The 14,602-nt window shown below is 39.2% G+C and overlaps 1 protein-coding gene across 2 annotated transcripts in view; it reads right to left on the bottom strand.

Moving 5' to 3' along the window:
• Positions 1–14,602, bottom strand: part of LDAH (lipid droplet associated hydrolase) — an 82,482-nt gene that overhangs the window by 46,710 nt on the left and 21,170 nt on the right. For both annotated transcript variants that reach the window (XM_065891416.1, XM_065891418.1), the window contains one exon: positions 12,718–12,887. In XM_065891416.1, the coding sequence (XP_065747488.1) occupies positions 12,718–12,887 (170 nt within the window). The remainder of the gene's footprint in view (positions 1–12,717; positions 12,888–14,602) is intronic.

Genomic DNA, 14,602 nt, shown 5'->3' with positions numbered 1-14,602 from the left:
TGCCCTGGTCCGGGAGGATCGCACATGCCGCGGAGCGGCTGGGCCCGTGAGCCATGGCTGCTGGGCCTGCATGTCCGGAGCCTGTGCTCCGCAACGGGAGAGGCCACAACAGTGAGAGGCCCACGTACCGCAAAAAAAAAAAAAAAAGAGAATTAGTAGGTTCAAAGGCTATGAACACTTTTTATAGGAACTTTTTTTTTTCTGGTAACACATGGTCATTGTAAAAGAGTAGAAACAATGTAGAGTCTCCACCTCCTATATATACCCTTACCTCTAACCCCCAGAGATAACCACTGTAAGCCACCTGGTATTTACCTGTTCAGACTTTCTAAAAATGCATAAAGAAGTATACACATACAACACTGAACTTTTTCAGTTAATAGGCAGACATTAACTACTACCAGACACTAGTTTATTAAGCACTGTGTCATACATTGTGCTAAGTACACATTTTTTGATAGACTTTATTATCTAGTTCTTCAGTGAATTATCTGTTCATGTCCTTTGCATCTTTATCTGAGAAGCTGCTGTTCTTTTTACTGATGTCCACAAATTCTTTATAATAAGAAATTAACTTTTAGCCTAGTGGCTAAGAACATGGACTTTGGAGCCAAACAAATGTGGATTCAAAGCCCAGCACAGGGCTTCCCTGGTGGTGCAGTGGTTGAGAGTCCGCCTGCCGATGCAGGGGACGTGGGTTCGTGCCCCGGTCCGGGAAGATCCCACATGCCGCGGAGTGGCTGGGTCCGTGAGCCACGGCCACTGAGCCTGCGCTTCCGGAGCCTGTGCTCCCCAACGGGAGAGGCCACAACAGTGAGAGGCCCGCGTACCGCAAAAAAAAAAAAGAAAAGAAATCCCAGCACAGCCCCTTATTAGTTGTCTACTTGAACAAGTTACTTCTGTCCTTCTAAGTCTCAGTTTCCTCATGCATAAAATGGGAAAAGAATAACCCCCTTCAAGAGCTGTTGAAAGAATAAGGTCCTTAAATTATAATTATAGTAATATAATAAATAATAATTATAGTAAAATAGTTAATAATAATTTAACCTTTAATTATGCTAGATATCTATAAGGGAATTAAGTATCTTAAATACACCCTAATAAATAATAGTGCAAAAACATTCCACATTTTCCTTTTTTTCTTATTAAATAAAAACAAAATTGAAAGGGGTATTGCATTATCCTCTCTGGTCTAAGCATGAAAACTCAAGGAGCAAATTAATTACTTTTAAAATCATGAACTCTTACATCAAATTTCTTTGTAACAAATTATTCTCAGACCCACTGGTACCTTTCTTTAAACAATTTCACATTCTGTTTTAATAGGTTACTTGTTGTTTTATAAAAGCAATTCGTGGTAAGTATGTTATGTCTCTCTGGATACTACAGCAATCCTCAAAGGCACATTTACTTTTTTTTACTGCGTTTCCTACCTTCCTGAAATTTACAAAAACATTAACTTTTATAATTGGAAAGAAAAGCCTCTAATTTAAAGAAAGATCTCACAAACCAATTGTAAAAAGACATTCTGGGGACTAAGAAAATCTGAATATGAACTGTATTAGACAGTATCAAAGAATTACCATGAATTTTGCTGGGTGTGATAACGACACGGTAGTTATATAAGAAAAAGTCCTTTTTAAAAGATGCACAATGAAGTTTTTAAGGGTGAAATATTATGAGGGCTGTAATTTACTTGAAAGTATTTGAGGAAAAAAAAATGAGGTAAAGATAAAATATTAGTAGCTATGTTAATCTAGATAATGGGTGACTGGAGATACATTAAACAATTTTTTTTGTTTGTTTGAAACTTTTCATAATAAAAATTTTAAATGATCAATTAAAAAAGATGTCTCTTTTTCCTTTCCATTGATATTAGCTTAGATAGCTATATTCATGCTTCTGTCAAGATGGGTTGCAACTGAAGACATAAACCTTAAACTGCTTAAACACCTCTCCCAGGCTACACCTGAGCTTCACCCTTACAAGCTGGGGCACCAGTGATCAGCCAGAAGTCCACTTCTGTCATCAGGAGAATATTCTTAAAATTTGTTACAATGCCACATACACAACTACTTCCGTGCCTAAACACAAAAATACTGACACTGGAGTTTGCTGGAATGCAGAGGGCCCCTACGAAACTTAAGATTAAGAACTTGCCTATAAAAGAGCAGGGCTTAAATCAGCTTCCACTGACAGACCTCTGCTACCTTGCTGCTTAAATCTTGGATCTTAAGACTTCAAAGAAATGAGAATGAAATATATGGTCCCATCCCAGGCCTGAATTATGGAAATGAGAAAATATGTCTTGGTAGTGCTGTTTCCCTATATCAACATCTTTACTCAAGGGGGCTCACTGTGCTTGTGGTAAGGTCATAGGTGCAAAGAGCTAGAATACATGAAATACAGAAAAGAAGATCTTTCTTTTAGAGTACTTGATAAGTATTCCTCCTGCTTCCAAGGAATGATATGAGAAGACAGAGATGACATGTATGGAAAGACCGAGGACAGATTTAATTGTCCATAACATCTCAGAATATTCTATGTTCCAAGCTTTTGGAAAAAGTTCTAGTTCTCAAACTAGAGCATGCATCAGAATCACCTAGAGTACACTGACTGGTGAGTCTCAGCCCTAGAGTTTGATTCTTAAGTCTGGGTGGGGTCCAATAATTTGTGTTTCTAACAAGATCCCAGGTGATGCTGATACTGGTTTGAGAACTACTGGCTCAGATATATGAATCAAATACCTTATGTCATCAAGTATACTCTACTCACAACTACTCCTGGGCCAGGAAGAGGTGGTGATAAAATATGTTTAGGCAGTTAATGTAAGGCTTTCTCTGGCTAGTAGCCACTTCACATCATTTGTCCTACCTGTCCCTTTAAACACATCTCACTAACTCCCAATATATACTGAACCTTTGAGAGCACGGGGGGAATTTTCCATATCTAACAGTCTATCACAGATACACATATATTAAAATGGCTCAATATTTAAATCTGAAAAGTGTTCAGAAATTCTCAGATGAAATGCATTAGATAAAGTACTAAGTATTAACATGCATGAAGAACGTTCTATTATAAACCACTGTTTTCATTTTCTTGCAGCTTTCCAAAAAATTAGCCCTTTGTGGTGAAACTTTCCATGCTTGGTTTCAGCCCAAAGGTGATTTTTTTTTTTTTGCAAAGTTTGAGAAAAATATATTAAATAGTTTTTGAGTTATGAAAAATGAAAAAGCCCACACAATTTTTCCACTTTCAAAGCAATTTCAGGATCTTTCTTTAATATGCAGATAACTAAAAAATGGCTGAAGTTGAAAAGTTGAAACTTTCCATGTGTCTAGTTTTCAATAAGGTAGTCTGTGGGTAATTCAGAAAAGATAATGTGTTTGTGTGTACACATAAACAGATAACATACATATAAATAAATGCATAAGTGATTAGAAAAATAGCATTTCATCATATTCAGTACAAACTTTCCTCAGAATAGGGGATTTGTTGTTTTCTGAAATGAAGAGTCTTTCATAAACCAGAGTAGTTGTCAACTGCCTGACCCCTGTGGTTTTCACACACTGGGGTTCACTAATGGGTTATGCAGACACAACCGTAGACTATTGTGCACTGTGTTTGCAGAATCTTCCAGTTCCCTTCACATTCTAATCTTCCTTCTGCCCCAGCTCAATTCTAGGATTCTGATTCACTGTCTTCGGAGTTTAATTTCTGCCCTTGGTCCATACCTCACTACCAGCTCCCTTGGTCTTCTATGCTCCAGACACTCAAGACATGTTCTCGTTTCTCCCAATTCTGTCTGACCTCCCCCGAAAGCATTCACTCATAACTGCTAAAACCCTCCTTGTGTATCTGAAGACCTCAGTTCTTAAAGAAATAACAGTAGAAACCTTAAGTTTAGGTTAAATAGGTTTTGATGGTTTGTCAAAGTAACTTGCTCTAATTATTTATAATCGTAACCTTCGTAACTAACTCACCTGAAGGCTGATGATGGAAAAGTTAGAGAACAGAATAGAGAGTCCTAGTTCTGCCGTTTACTTAGCTAACTGACATATGGATAAGACACATAACTCCTTGGAACTTCGGTCTCATAAATGGGAAAAAATTAGATTGTTAAATAACCTTGTTACATATGAACATGTTTTATAAATTTCAAATGCATGTATTAACTGTTAGTAATGACAATAACCTCAATTTTAAACTGTTTCAGGTTTCTGGGCTCAAATGAAAAACCAAGTATAAGGCACCAAAACACCTTTGCAAGGATGTGAAGATTAAGAAAACTCCAATTTCCCTGGTTTTCAAGTGTGCAGGCTTAAAGGACAAAGAGAAGGAAATCTGCTCCGATAAACATTTCTATTTCTTTTTCATTTTCAGCATCTCTCTCTCTGCATGGGTTATTCCCCCCAGCGTATGCTAAATTCTCTCCCACTTACAGGGAAAAGATGTTCCCTTGACCAGCTTCTTCCTTAAGTTATCTTCTTGTCTTCTCCCCTTCACTGGCCAATTCCTGGATCACCTAACTTCCTGCAAGCTCCTTCTCCCATTATTTCACTAAAAATGTTCTCTTCCAGGCCATTAATGGCCTTCCGATCACCAATACCTGTTGGCAGACCTGGTTATGTGACTTGCTGTGTCCAATGCAGTATGAGGAGTGACAAATGTCACTTCTTCCAGGCAGAGGTTTTAAAATGCTGCATGTAGTTCACTACTTCCTTTTTATTCTCTGCCACGAGACTGGAATATTCCAGATAGAAGCTATTCCATCAATTTGGATTCTGGAATAAGAGTGCATGGAGAGAACTACAGAAGGGCAGCCTACCCTTAAAGGACTTATATCATGAGCGATAAACAAATCTTTGTCGTTAAAAGCCACAGACACTGTGTTACCATGGCACAGTCTACCACATCTTGACTAATCCACTAGTTGCAACCCACTGAAGTGAATTCAGGACCCACCAATAGAGTGCAGCCAACAGCATGGAAAATTATTATACCTTTTGCCTTTTTCTCTGCTTCCTCCTCTTCATCCTCCTTTCCACCAAATAAAGTCACTCCCCTAATATACATCTATGACCTGTTTCTTTTCTCTCTTAACAATTTCCCTGGGCAAATCCCATATACTGTCTTCATTATTTCTCATTTGGACTAGCAAACTTGCCTATCACTTGGTTGTTCACTTTTTACTCTATACTCTCTCTCCATTTTATTTTCCTTTTTTTTTTTTTTTTGCGGTACGCGGGCCTCTCACTGTTGTGGCCTCTCCTGTTGCGGAGCACAGGCTCCGGATGCGCGGGCTCAGCGGCCACGGCTCATGGACCCAGCCGCTCCGCGGCATGTGCGATCCTCCCGGACCGGGGCACGAACCCGTGTCCCCGGCATCGGCAGGCAGACTCTCAACCACTGCGCCACCAGGGAAGCCCTTATTTTCCTTTTCAATGAGACGTTAATTTACCCAATGAATGACTATTATTATCACAGATCCTTCAGTGGCTCCTTGCTGTCCAGAAAACAGAGTGCAAACTCTCTTGCCTTTCCACTCTATCAGCCGAGGTTCTGCTATCCCACTGCTCCCTTCACACACACTGTGCTGCATCGAAATCTGACCACCCACTGCTCTCTTCATGTGCCCAGTGGTAAAGCCCATTTCTCCTCTCTTCATACATTTCCTACTGCTTAGAAGGCATAGCAACCCCCACCCCCCAAAACAACCCCATCAAATTCTGCTTATAAATACTCTAAATACTCAAGGAGTATGACTCATCTTTCCTCTGTTCAAATACCAGCTCTTTAATGATGCTTTTTTTGATCTTCCCAGTTAGAAGCCATCTCTCTTTTAAAAACACTCAGAGCCTCACGGTACTTCCTCATTTTGCCTTTGGCTTCTTATCAATTAATCTAGGGACAGGACTCTGACAACAGTTACTCTGACAAATGAATTATCTCCTATTCTCCCCTCACCTCCAGATTATCTTGATTGTTGAACACAACTTAGTGACGTCATATAAATGTTTCTCACAAGCATGTCTAACTTTGCAGATATGCAGGTTCATCAGAATAGTGTAAGTACACCACAGGCTCAATGATCTCATTACTTCCAGAATATTTGAATCTATTTTTTTCCTAATTTAGATGAGATGTACTCCTGACTCAACACATACGTGATCTAACATACTATTTTGACTCTTTCGGTAAAGTTTTTCAAGCTTCTCAGCTGTACTTGTGGTGTGTTTTGAGTCTCTAAAATTCTGAGTATGTACAACACCACTGGGGATCCCAAAAGAAACAAAAGAAAGTTTTTTTTTATTGCTCTGAACAATAACAAAATCCATTTACTTAATTTTGTCAATTTTACTCTCATATCTTCATTTAAGACGTGTTCATTCTTACTTGAGACAAAATTCTAACACGGTTATCTGTTTTCTCTATCTGCAGCAAATTAGTAGCAACAAAGTGTAAGTAGGGAAGAGAAATGTCACCTAACACTAGGAGAAGAGATGGAAAAACTATAAAATAAACAGACATGAGAATTCTTTTTTTTTTTTTTTTTTTTTTTTTTGCGGTACTCAGGCCTCTCACTGTTGTGGCCTCTCCCATTGCAGAGCACAGGCTCCAGACACACAGGCTCAGAGGCCATGGCTCACGGGCATAGCCGCTCCGCTGCATGTGGGATTTTCCCCGACCGGGGCATGAACCCGTGTCCCCTGCATCGGCAGGCGGACTCTCAACCACGGCGCCACCAGGGAAGCCCCGAGAATTCTTTTCAACGAAGCACTATCACCTAAGAAATTTCAGGACATAGGCAAAATCCCTTTAATTGTATTTTACCGTAGTATAGTAACACTATCAAAATGATGTCCTTGAATCATTAGGGAAAAATTCTTCCATAATCAACCTACATTGTCGAAGAAGGCAGATAAGTAAAAAATATATTTTAGACAAATTTTTACCCAACTGGATAAAATAGTCTGGGGCTTAAAGGAGTCAGTTTAAGTAATCTGGAAATTTCATTTAGGGAGAAGATATTTTTGCCAACCAGACAGACAAAGGGAGGTCTATGTTATTGTGCATCTTCCCGAAGGAAGTCCAAATAACATAAAAAATTAAGTTTTGAAGGATCTGATACCCCTGGAAGGGGAGGAAGTATTAGCATTAAATGCCATATAAATTCTTAGAGGAAAATAATAGTTAAGCTACTTGAATTTCACTTCATGACTTAGTGCAGTGCTCAGTTAGGAACCGAGGGCTTTCACAACTACTGAAGCCCGTGCTCCGCATCGGAAGAAGCCACCGCGGTGAGAAGCCCGTGCACCACAACGAAGAGTGGCCCCCACTCGCCACAACTAGAGACGGCCCGCGTGCAGCAACGAAGACCCAACGCAGACTAAAGTAAATAAATTTATTTAAAAAAAAAAAAAGAATTGAGGGTTTCAACTCCCAACCTTGAACTTTATGCAATTTATTGGCAAAATCAGATGGCACATTTTAAACATATAGAGGATTGATGTTGAAGGAAAGAAGATTCTAGACAGTGGGGGTAAGATGATTACTTTTTTATTCCCATGTCACCCCATCTGCCCCCAACTGCTAGAACAGTGTTCATGGGGTCTCCTACTCCTTGAGCTGCAATGTAATGAGTCATGTGGAGCTGGCTGTGAACACTCCAGGAACACGCCATACTATCTGGAGTCTCTGCCATCATCCAAAGGTTGAGAGAACCATCAGATATCTTTGTAGACTGTCTTTATATCCACGGCTAACATAACCATACCCCACCCCTAGATTAAGACAGAGCCTTGGCTGGATCCTGGCAAGGCACTTTTCTCTCAGTTTCTACCTATAAAATTAAAGATGGGACTAGACTGTCTCTAAAAATCCTATGAATCTGAAATTGTGTTTATTATTTTAAGTCATGACAGTACTATTTAACAATCTTCCGATTATCTATTTTCTTAAGTTTCTTTTTTAAGTTCTTTATTCTGGACATTACTGTCAAAATATATGAAGACTTTCTATAATTCTATGTACCAAATTTGCTTAAAGAAACAAACAAAATTTTTAATACCAGATTTTTAAGAGTCAATTATTTTCTTCAGAATATGAAAAAATAGGTCAGACCTTATGTCTAAAATACGCAGTAAGTCTCTTAAAATAATTTTAAGACCAAAGTTTCCTATAATTAGTTACAAAAATATTATAAAGAATTAAACCAAAATAAAACCAAATAAACCAGCTACTAAACTACACATATGTCCTTAAAATCTTATAGGAGTCAAATATTCCAGTAAAAATAACAGAGAGATAGAAACACAAGTTTCTTATTATCACACTTCATATGTCGTAAAACATAACAGCTAACTTATTTTTGGCAAAATGATTAGGGATTGCAACACTCTGGCTAATACAAACTTATTTGATTGTCAAATGCATCTTAAATGGAGTATGTCATGCTAACTTCAGGCATGCAGGCACTGTGCCATCTTAGAGTAGCCCAGAGACACTGAAATTTCAACACTTCAGCAGGGGTCACACCACCAATATTAACTGGGCCAGGTGTTTAAGGCGGGCGGGGGCGGGGGCGGGGGCGGGGGCGGGTGGCGTGGACTTCAATAATGTAGTTAACTGAAACCAGATAAAGCTTTTGAATAATAAAAAAATCATACAGATGTTCACCCTCCTCCCCGGGTAACCTCTGTGGACAATTTATTATATGCGTTATTTTCTAGAGTACACCCTTTTTAAGAAAACACACTTTCTCATGTCTCTCTGAAAACTCTATAATCACAGTATGACTTACGTCTTCACAATTAGACTAGGTTAAGCTCATGTTTCATCTGCCTTTTTCCTTTTCACCACTATTCCTGCAAGGGTAAGAACACCTGAAAGCAGAGCCTTAATTAGAAAGTTATAGAGCTGAGGAAGCTATAAGAAGCTACATTAACCTTAAGGTGCATTGTACTTCCTTCCCAACAGACGCTGTGAACGCGAGCCAAAAAAGAGAGATGGGTTCAAAACAAATGTGTTGAACAACTGTTTTCAAGTATGCATAAGAGAAATTATACATTACATGCAGAATGGATGTGGAGCAAACAAACAAAAACCAAAAGGAAAGATCTCTGATTAAGTTAACAAACTGAAGGACTCAAATGGTTACTTTCTTCCCTATGTTTAGAGTAGTGTATTTGTCAGGGTTCTCAAGAGAAACAGACTATATATACGGATATAGATAAAAGAACACTTACTATAGTAATTGGCTCACACAATTATAGAGGCCAAGAAGTCCCACACAACATGCCATCTGCAAGATGGGAACCAGGAAAGCCAGTTGTATAATTCAGTCCGAGTTCGAAGACCTGAGAACCAGGGGAACAGATGATGCCGAAGGCTTGAGAACCTGGAACTCCACTGTCAGAGGGCATGAAAAGATGGCTGACTCAGCTCAAGAAGAGAGAAAGAATTTGCCCTTCCTGGGACTTTTTGTTCTATTTGGATCGTCAACAGATTGGATGATGCCCGCCCACAATGGTGAGGGCAGATCTTTTTTACTCAGTCCAATTCAAACGCTAATTTCCTCCAGAAAAGTACTCACAGACACACTTAGAAATGTTTTACCAGCTATCTGAGTATTCCTTAGCCCAATCAACTTGACATGTAAAATTAACCATCACAAATAATAATGTTATTATTATTTCAAACATGCAAGTACTCTTTTTAAAACACCTGGAACAACTAATAGCCAAAAATTATATGTCATATCAGTTTGCAACATTTTATTTGACAGGACCAAGTTACTTCCTACACCAGGAAATAAATTCAGTATTTTAACTTATATATTGATATATACCTATATATCTACATGCTTGATGGTACATCACACAAGTGAAGTCCTAACTGTAGTAGTGGTGGGGTAGGCAGCCTCTGACATGGCCCTCAGTGATCCTCACCTTCTAATATTCATGCTCTAGTGTAATCCCCTCCCCTTTAGTTTGGGCTGGAGCCAGTGATTTGTTTCTAACAAAGAGAATACTGTAAAAGTAATGAGATATCATTTTTGTAATTGGGTTACAGTCTGTGACTTCCATCTTGCCAGCAGACTCTTTCTCTGGCTCTCCTCCCAGACTTGCTCTCATGGGGCGAGTTAGAAAGGCCCACATTCTAAGGAACTGAGGGTGGCCTCCACCCAACTGCCAGTGATGAACCAAGGCCCTCCTCCATCCAACAACCCTTGAGGGAGTGAATTGAGGCAGATCCTCCTCAATTCGGATCTTCACATGAGACCACAGCCCTGAAAGACACTTTGATTACGGTCTTGTGAGATACCCTGAACCACAGAACCTAGCTAAGTTGTGACCAGTCCCAGGTCCACAGAAACTGTGAGAGAATAAATGTGTATTGTTTTATGCTGTTAAGTTTTGAGGTAACTTGTTACACAGCTGTAGATCACTAACACAGTAGTTAACCTAATTACCGAGCCAGTGCTTTCAGTCATTTCCATTATAATAATAATAGCTAATACTTACATGGAACTTTTAAGTTCTAGGCACCATTCTTAATTCTTTATATAATTCCTCACAAAAATCCTTTGAAGAACATATTACTATCCCCCTTTTACAGATGAGGAAACAAAGGTACAGAGACTCAATAACTTGCCCAAGGTCACCAAGATAAAATATGACAGCAAGTATCTGAACGTAGGTGTCTTGTTTCTAGAGTGAGGACTTGTGGCAACTGTGCAAAGAGAACCGCTAAGGGCTAAGACTGGACACTATGAAAACAGTAATCTCATAACGTGGTACCAGAGGAGCTTTACAGGCACAACAGAGATTAGAAGCCATGCAAAATGCTAAAAACAAAAAAAAAATGCTAAAAGGAAATCCCGTTTTCTTATTAAGGCGCCTTATCTAGGGGGAAAAAAACCAGAGTAGAAGCAATAATATGGTGAATGGAATGCAATCTAGAATTTATTGAATTCACACTTAGAAATGAAAAATATACTTTCTGATACCCAATGTAAGAAATTAACAGCCTCCATTTGGTATTAAAAACCACACCCAAGGAGGCTATAGTTGTACTTTTCCCAAAGGCAATTAATTATAAGTAAGAAGTAAGTGTGTCAAGCTGGCGGGGAAAGAAGCAAATTCCTTGTGAGCTCCAAGACTCCACTGAAGATATTTTACCACATGGAGTGAGAAAAGTCAATATCCCAGGATAGGGAGATTCCAGGAAGGAATCACTTCCTATCTTGTATTCAGATTACCAGGTTAAATAGCACTCCTTCATGATCTCACACACCCTCTATTTACATAAGAAGTAGGTATCACACCTATGGGTTAGTCTGTGTCCTCCCTTAGACTTCAGGCTCTCTTACTTCAAAGACTATTTTATTCACTGGGATGTCTTCAAAACACAGCACAAGGCCTGATACATGGCAAGTGCTTAATATAAGTTTGTTGAATGAAGAAATAATTTATGCTGTGAATCACATTCATTTAATGGGTCATTTCAATGGTATATGTCAGTGAATGTATGAGGTTTTGTTTTGTTTTGAAGTGTTGTATAGTTCACTAGCTTTTCTGGCAATTTAAATAGGTCTTTTTTTTTTTTTTTTTTTTTGCGGTACGCGGGCCTCTCACTGTTGCGGCCTCTCCCGTTGCAGAGCACAGGCTCCAGATGCGCAGGCTCAGCGGCCATGGCTCACGGGCCCAGCCGCTCCGCGGCATGTGGGATCTTCCCGGACTGGAACACGAACCCGTGTCTCCTGCATCGGCAGGCGGACTCTCAACCACTGCACCACCAGGGAAGCCCCTTAAATAGGTCTTTATATCTCCAGTGTCTCACTTAATATCTGGCACATAGTGGCAGTAAGTATTTGTGAATGAATGAATGAATGAATAAATGAGTGTCTCAAAAAGGCTGCCAAGCTATAGAACAGACAAGGATTCAGACTTATGACTAAATAAAGATTTAATGTTCCTTAAGAATAACTGTTTGCCTATCAACAATGGTGATAATAATAATTTTTCTTCCTTTTGAGAGGAGGCATGAATATTTGCATAATACTCTCCCTAGACAAGATTATTGCCTCAGCCCTAGTTGGTGACTGCTTTTAAATATTCCTTTACAGGGACTTCCCTGCTGGCCCAGTGGTTGAGAATCCATCTTGCAATGCAGGGGACGCTGGTTTGATCCCTAATCAGGGGGCTAAGAGCCCACATGCTGCGGAGCAAATAAGCCCACGTGCCACAACTAGAGAGAAGCCTGCACACCGCAACGAAGAGCCTGTGTGCTACAACTAAGACCCAATACAGCCAAAAAATAAATAAATAAATATTTAAAAAAGAAATATTCCTTTACCAAAGACAGCAAGTTGTATGTAACTTAAGAACTCCAGATAACCCTAGATTAAAAAGCATTTGTTCAAATAAAATACTGTAAATTAACTATACTTCAATTTAAAAAGAAGAGGCATTTATTCAGAAAATTCCTACCTCCTTCAGCGTTATTTTTTGAAACATTATGGGAAATGTATGAACATACACTCACACAGGCCCACAGTAATACAGAGCTAAGGATAAAGGCAGCTAACAAGTATCCCTCTCTGTGTTTTATTTATCAATTCAATACGAGACAAAAAAGCAAAGGAAATCTGAGAGGATTTGTGCGAGTGCACAAGCGAGCACTGACAGTCACCTCCTGAGGCGTACTTACTGGGAGCTCAGGGGCATGCTTCAGAACCTGAAGGGAGAAGTAGCAGCCTATGGAATGGCCAATGACCACAAGTTTCATTTCCTTTGGCACATGAGTTCTCAGGAAAGCTAGTTTGTGTTCTACTTGACCACGGAGTCCATAGATGTCCTTAATTTCTTGAGCATTTGGATCTAAAATAAAAAAATATAAGTTATGTTTTCATTCAATAAGTGAAAGCAATCACTGGGGAAAATATCTAAAAAAAACACAAACCAATAATAATAGCAGTTGCTATCATTTATTGAATGCCTACCATGTGCAAGCCACAGTGTTGGCACTTTATTTAAATTATATCTTCACAACAACCCTGGAAAGGAAGTATTCCTATCTTCATTTTATAGATGAAAATCCCAAAGCTCACGGACGTTAGGTGATAGATTGGCAGTTACATACCTGTTAAGTGCGACAGGTGAGATTCAAACCCAGGTGTCTGTCCTCAAAGCCCATGAACTCTCAACTATTCCATCAACTACTACAGTTTAGGCCACTGGTTCTCAAACTTGAGTATGCATCAGAATTCTCTGTAAGGCTTGGTGAAACACTCATTGCTAGGCCTCACCATCAGAGTCTCTGATCCAGTGGGTTTGGGCTGGAGCCTCAAAATTTACATTTCTAAGTTTCCAGAAGATGCTGATATTGCTGGTCCCAGGACCACACATTGAGAACCACTGGTTAGGCTAGGTTACATGATTAATATATAGCCAAGAAAACCCATGACACTGCTTCATTATTTTAGATAATCTTTGTTTAAAGAAGTCAAGACTGAAAGGCATAAGTAGAAATGTTTTAAACTGTTCCTTTTAACCAGCACAGTCCTGACCTGAAATATCCTTTCTTCCTTTCACAAATGAACGTCTTTAAGATTCTTCAAGATCTACTCAAAACTTTATCTAGCTAATCTTCAAGAAAAATGAATGAGCCTTCCTTTGTGTTTAACTAGTATTCACTTCTTATTATAGCACTTTATCATATTTGTATAACTGTCTGTTTCCTCCCTGAGACTGCGAGCTCCTTGAAGGCAAGGTCCATCTTTCATTTCTGTGTCCTCTGTGACTAGCACCCAGTAAATATTATTGTTGAATGAAAATATGAAATGACTAGACAATCTGAGGATGCTGCCAGCTCCAATATTCTATGAGCAGAGAAAACTTCAATAGGCTTTCCCTATGAACATATATACAACCCCAATGACAGGGTGTAATATTTCAAGGTATCACAAGGTAGTCAACTGCCTTCAAGGTACTGACGCAAACTATAACAAAGGTACCCAAAACTCATTAGGAAGAACTGCTCTTCAGTTTTATCTGTACATGCTGGTTTTTCTTCCTTCCTGCTCAGCTCCCCCTTGTTAATCTGGCTAACTCCTCTTTATCCTTCAAACTCTCAACAAGTGTTACCTCCTCTGAGAAGCCTTTTTATGATTCAGTAGATGAGGAGTAAAAGTGGCCTTCCTTTCAGCTTCCACCACATCCCATATTTATCTCACCACACTACTCCTAATTTACTTCTGTACTTCCTGTCTTGCTTATCTCTTTCTCCAATGCCTGGCACACAGTTACCGAAGTGCTTTTTACTGAATTAATGAGGCTTAGTTCCCCATTTCACTGGTACTACTGAAACAGGAGATTTCCCAGGTGAGACATGTTCTGCTTTAACCCTTCTTCCCAGGTCAGCCTAGAATTCATTCTCTATTTAACAAGCAAGTTCCCCATAAAACAGAATTGGGAAGAGACAGAATCTGGAAATTTGATTTTCATAGGGCCTCCGATGGCTCCAAATCCAAGCTTTTATTTATTTAATATTCTATTTAAGTTTGAGTTGTTCATATTCCACTACTGTCATATAA

Source organism: Phocoena phocoena, chromosome 14, assembly GCF_963924675.1.
Source record: "Phocoena phocoena chromosome 14, mPhoPho1.1, whole genome shotgun sequence".
NCBI classification, from domain to species: domain Eukaryota; kingdom Metazoa; phylum Chordata; class Mammalia; order Artiodactyla; family Phocoenidae; genus Phocoena; species Phocoena phocoena.
This window is presented reverse-complemented; position numbering and strand designations above follow the sequence as displayed.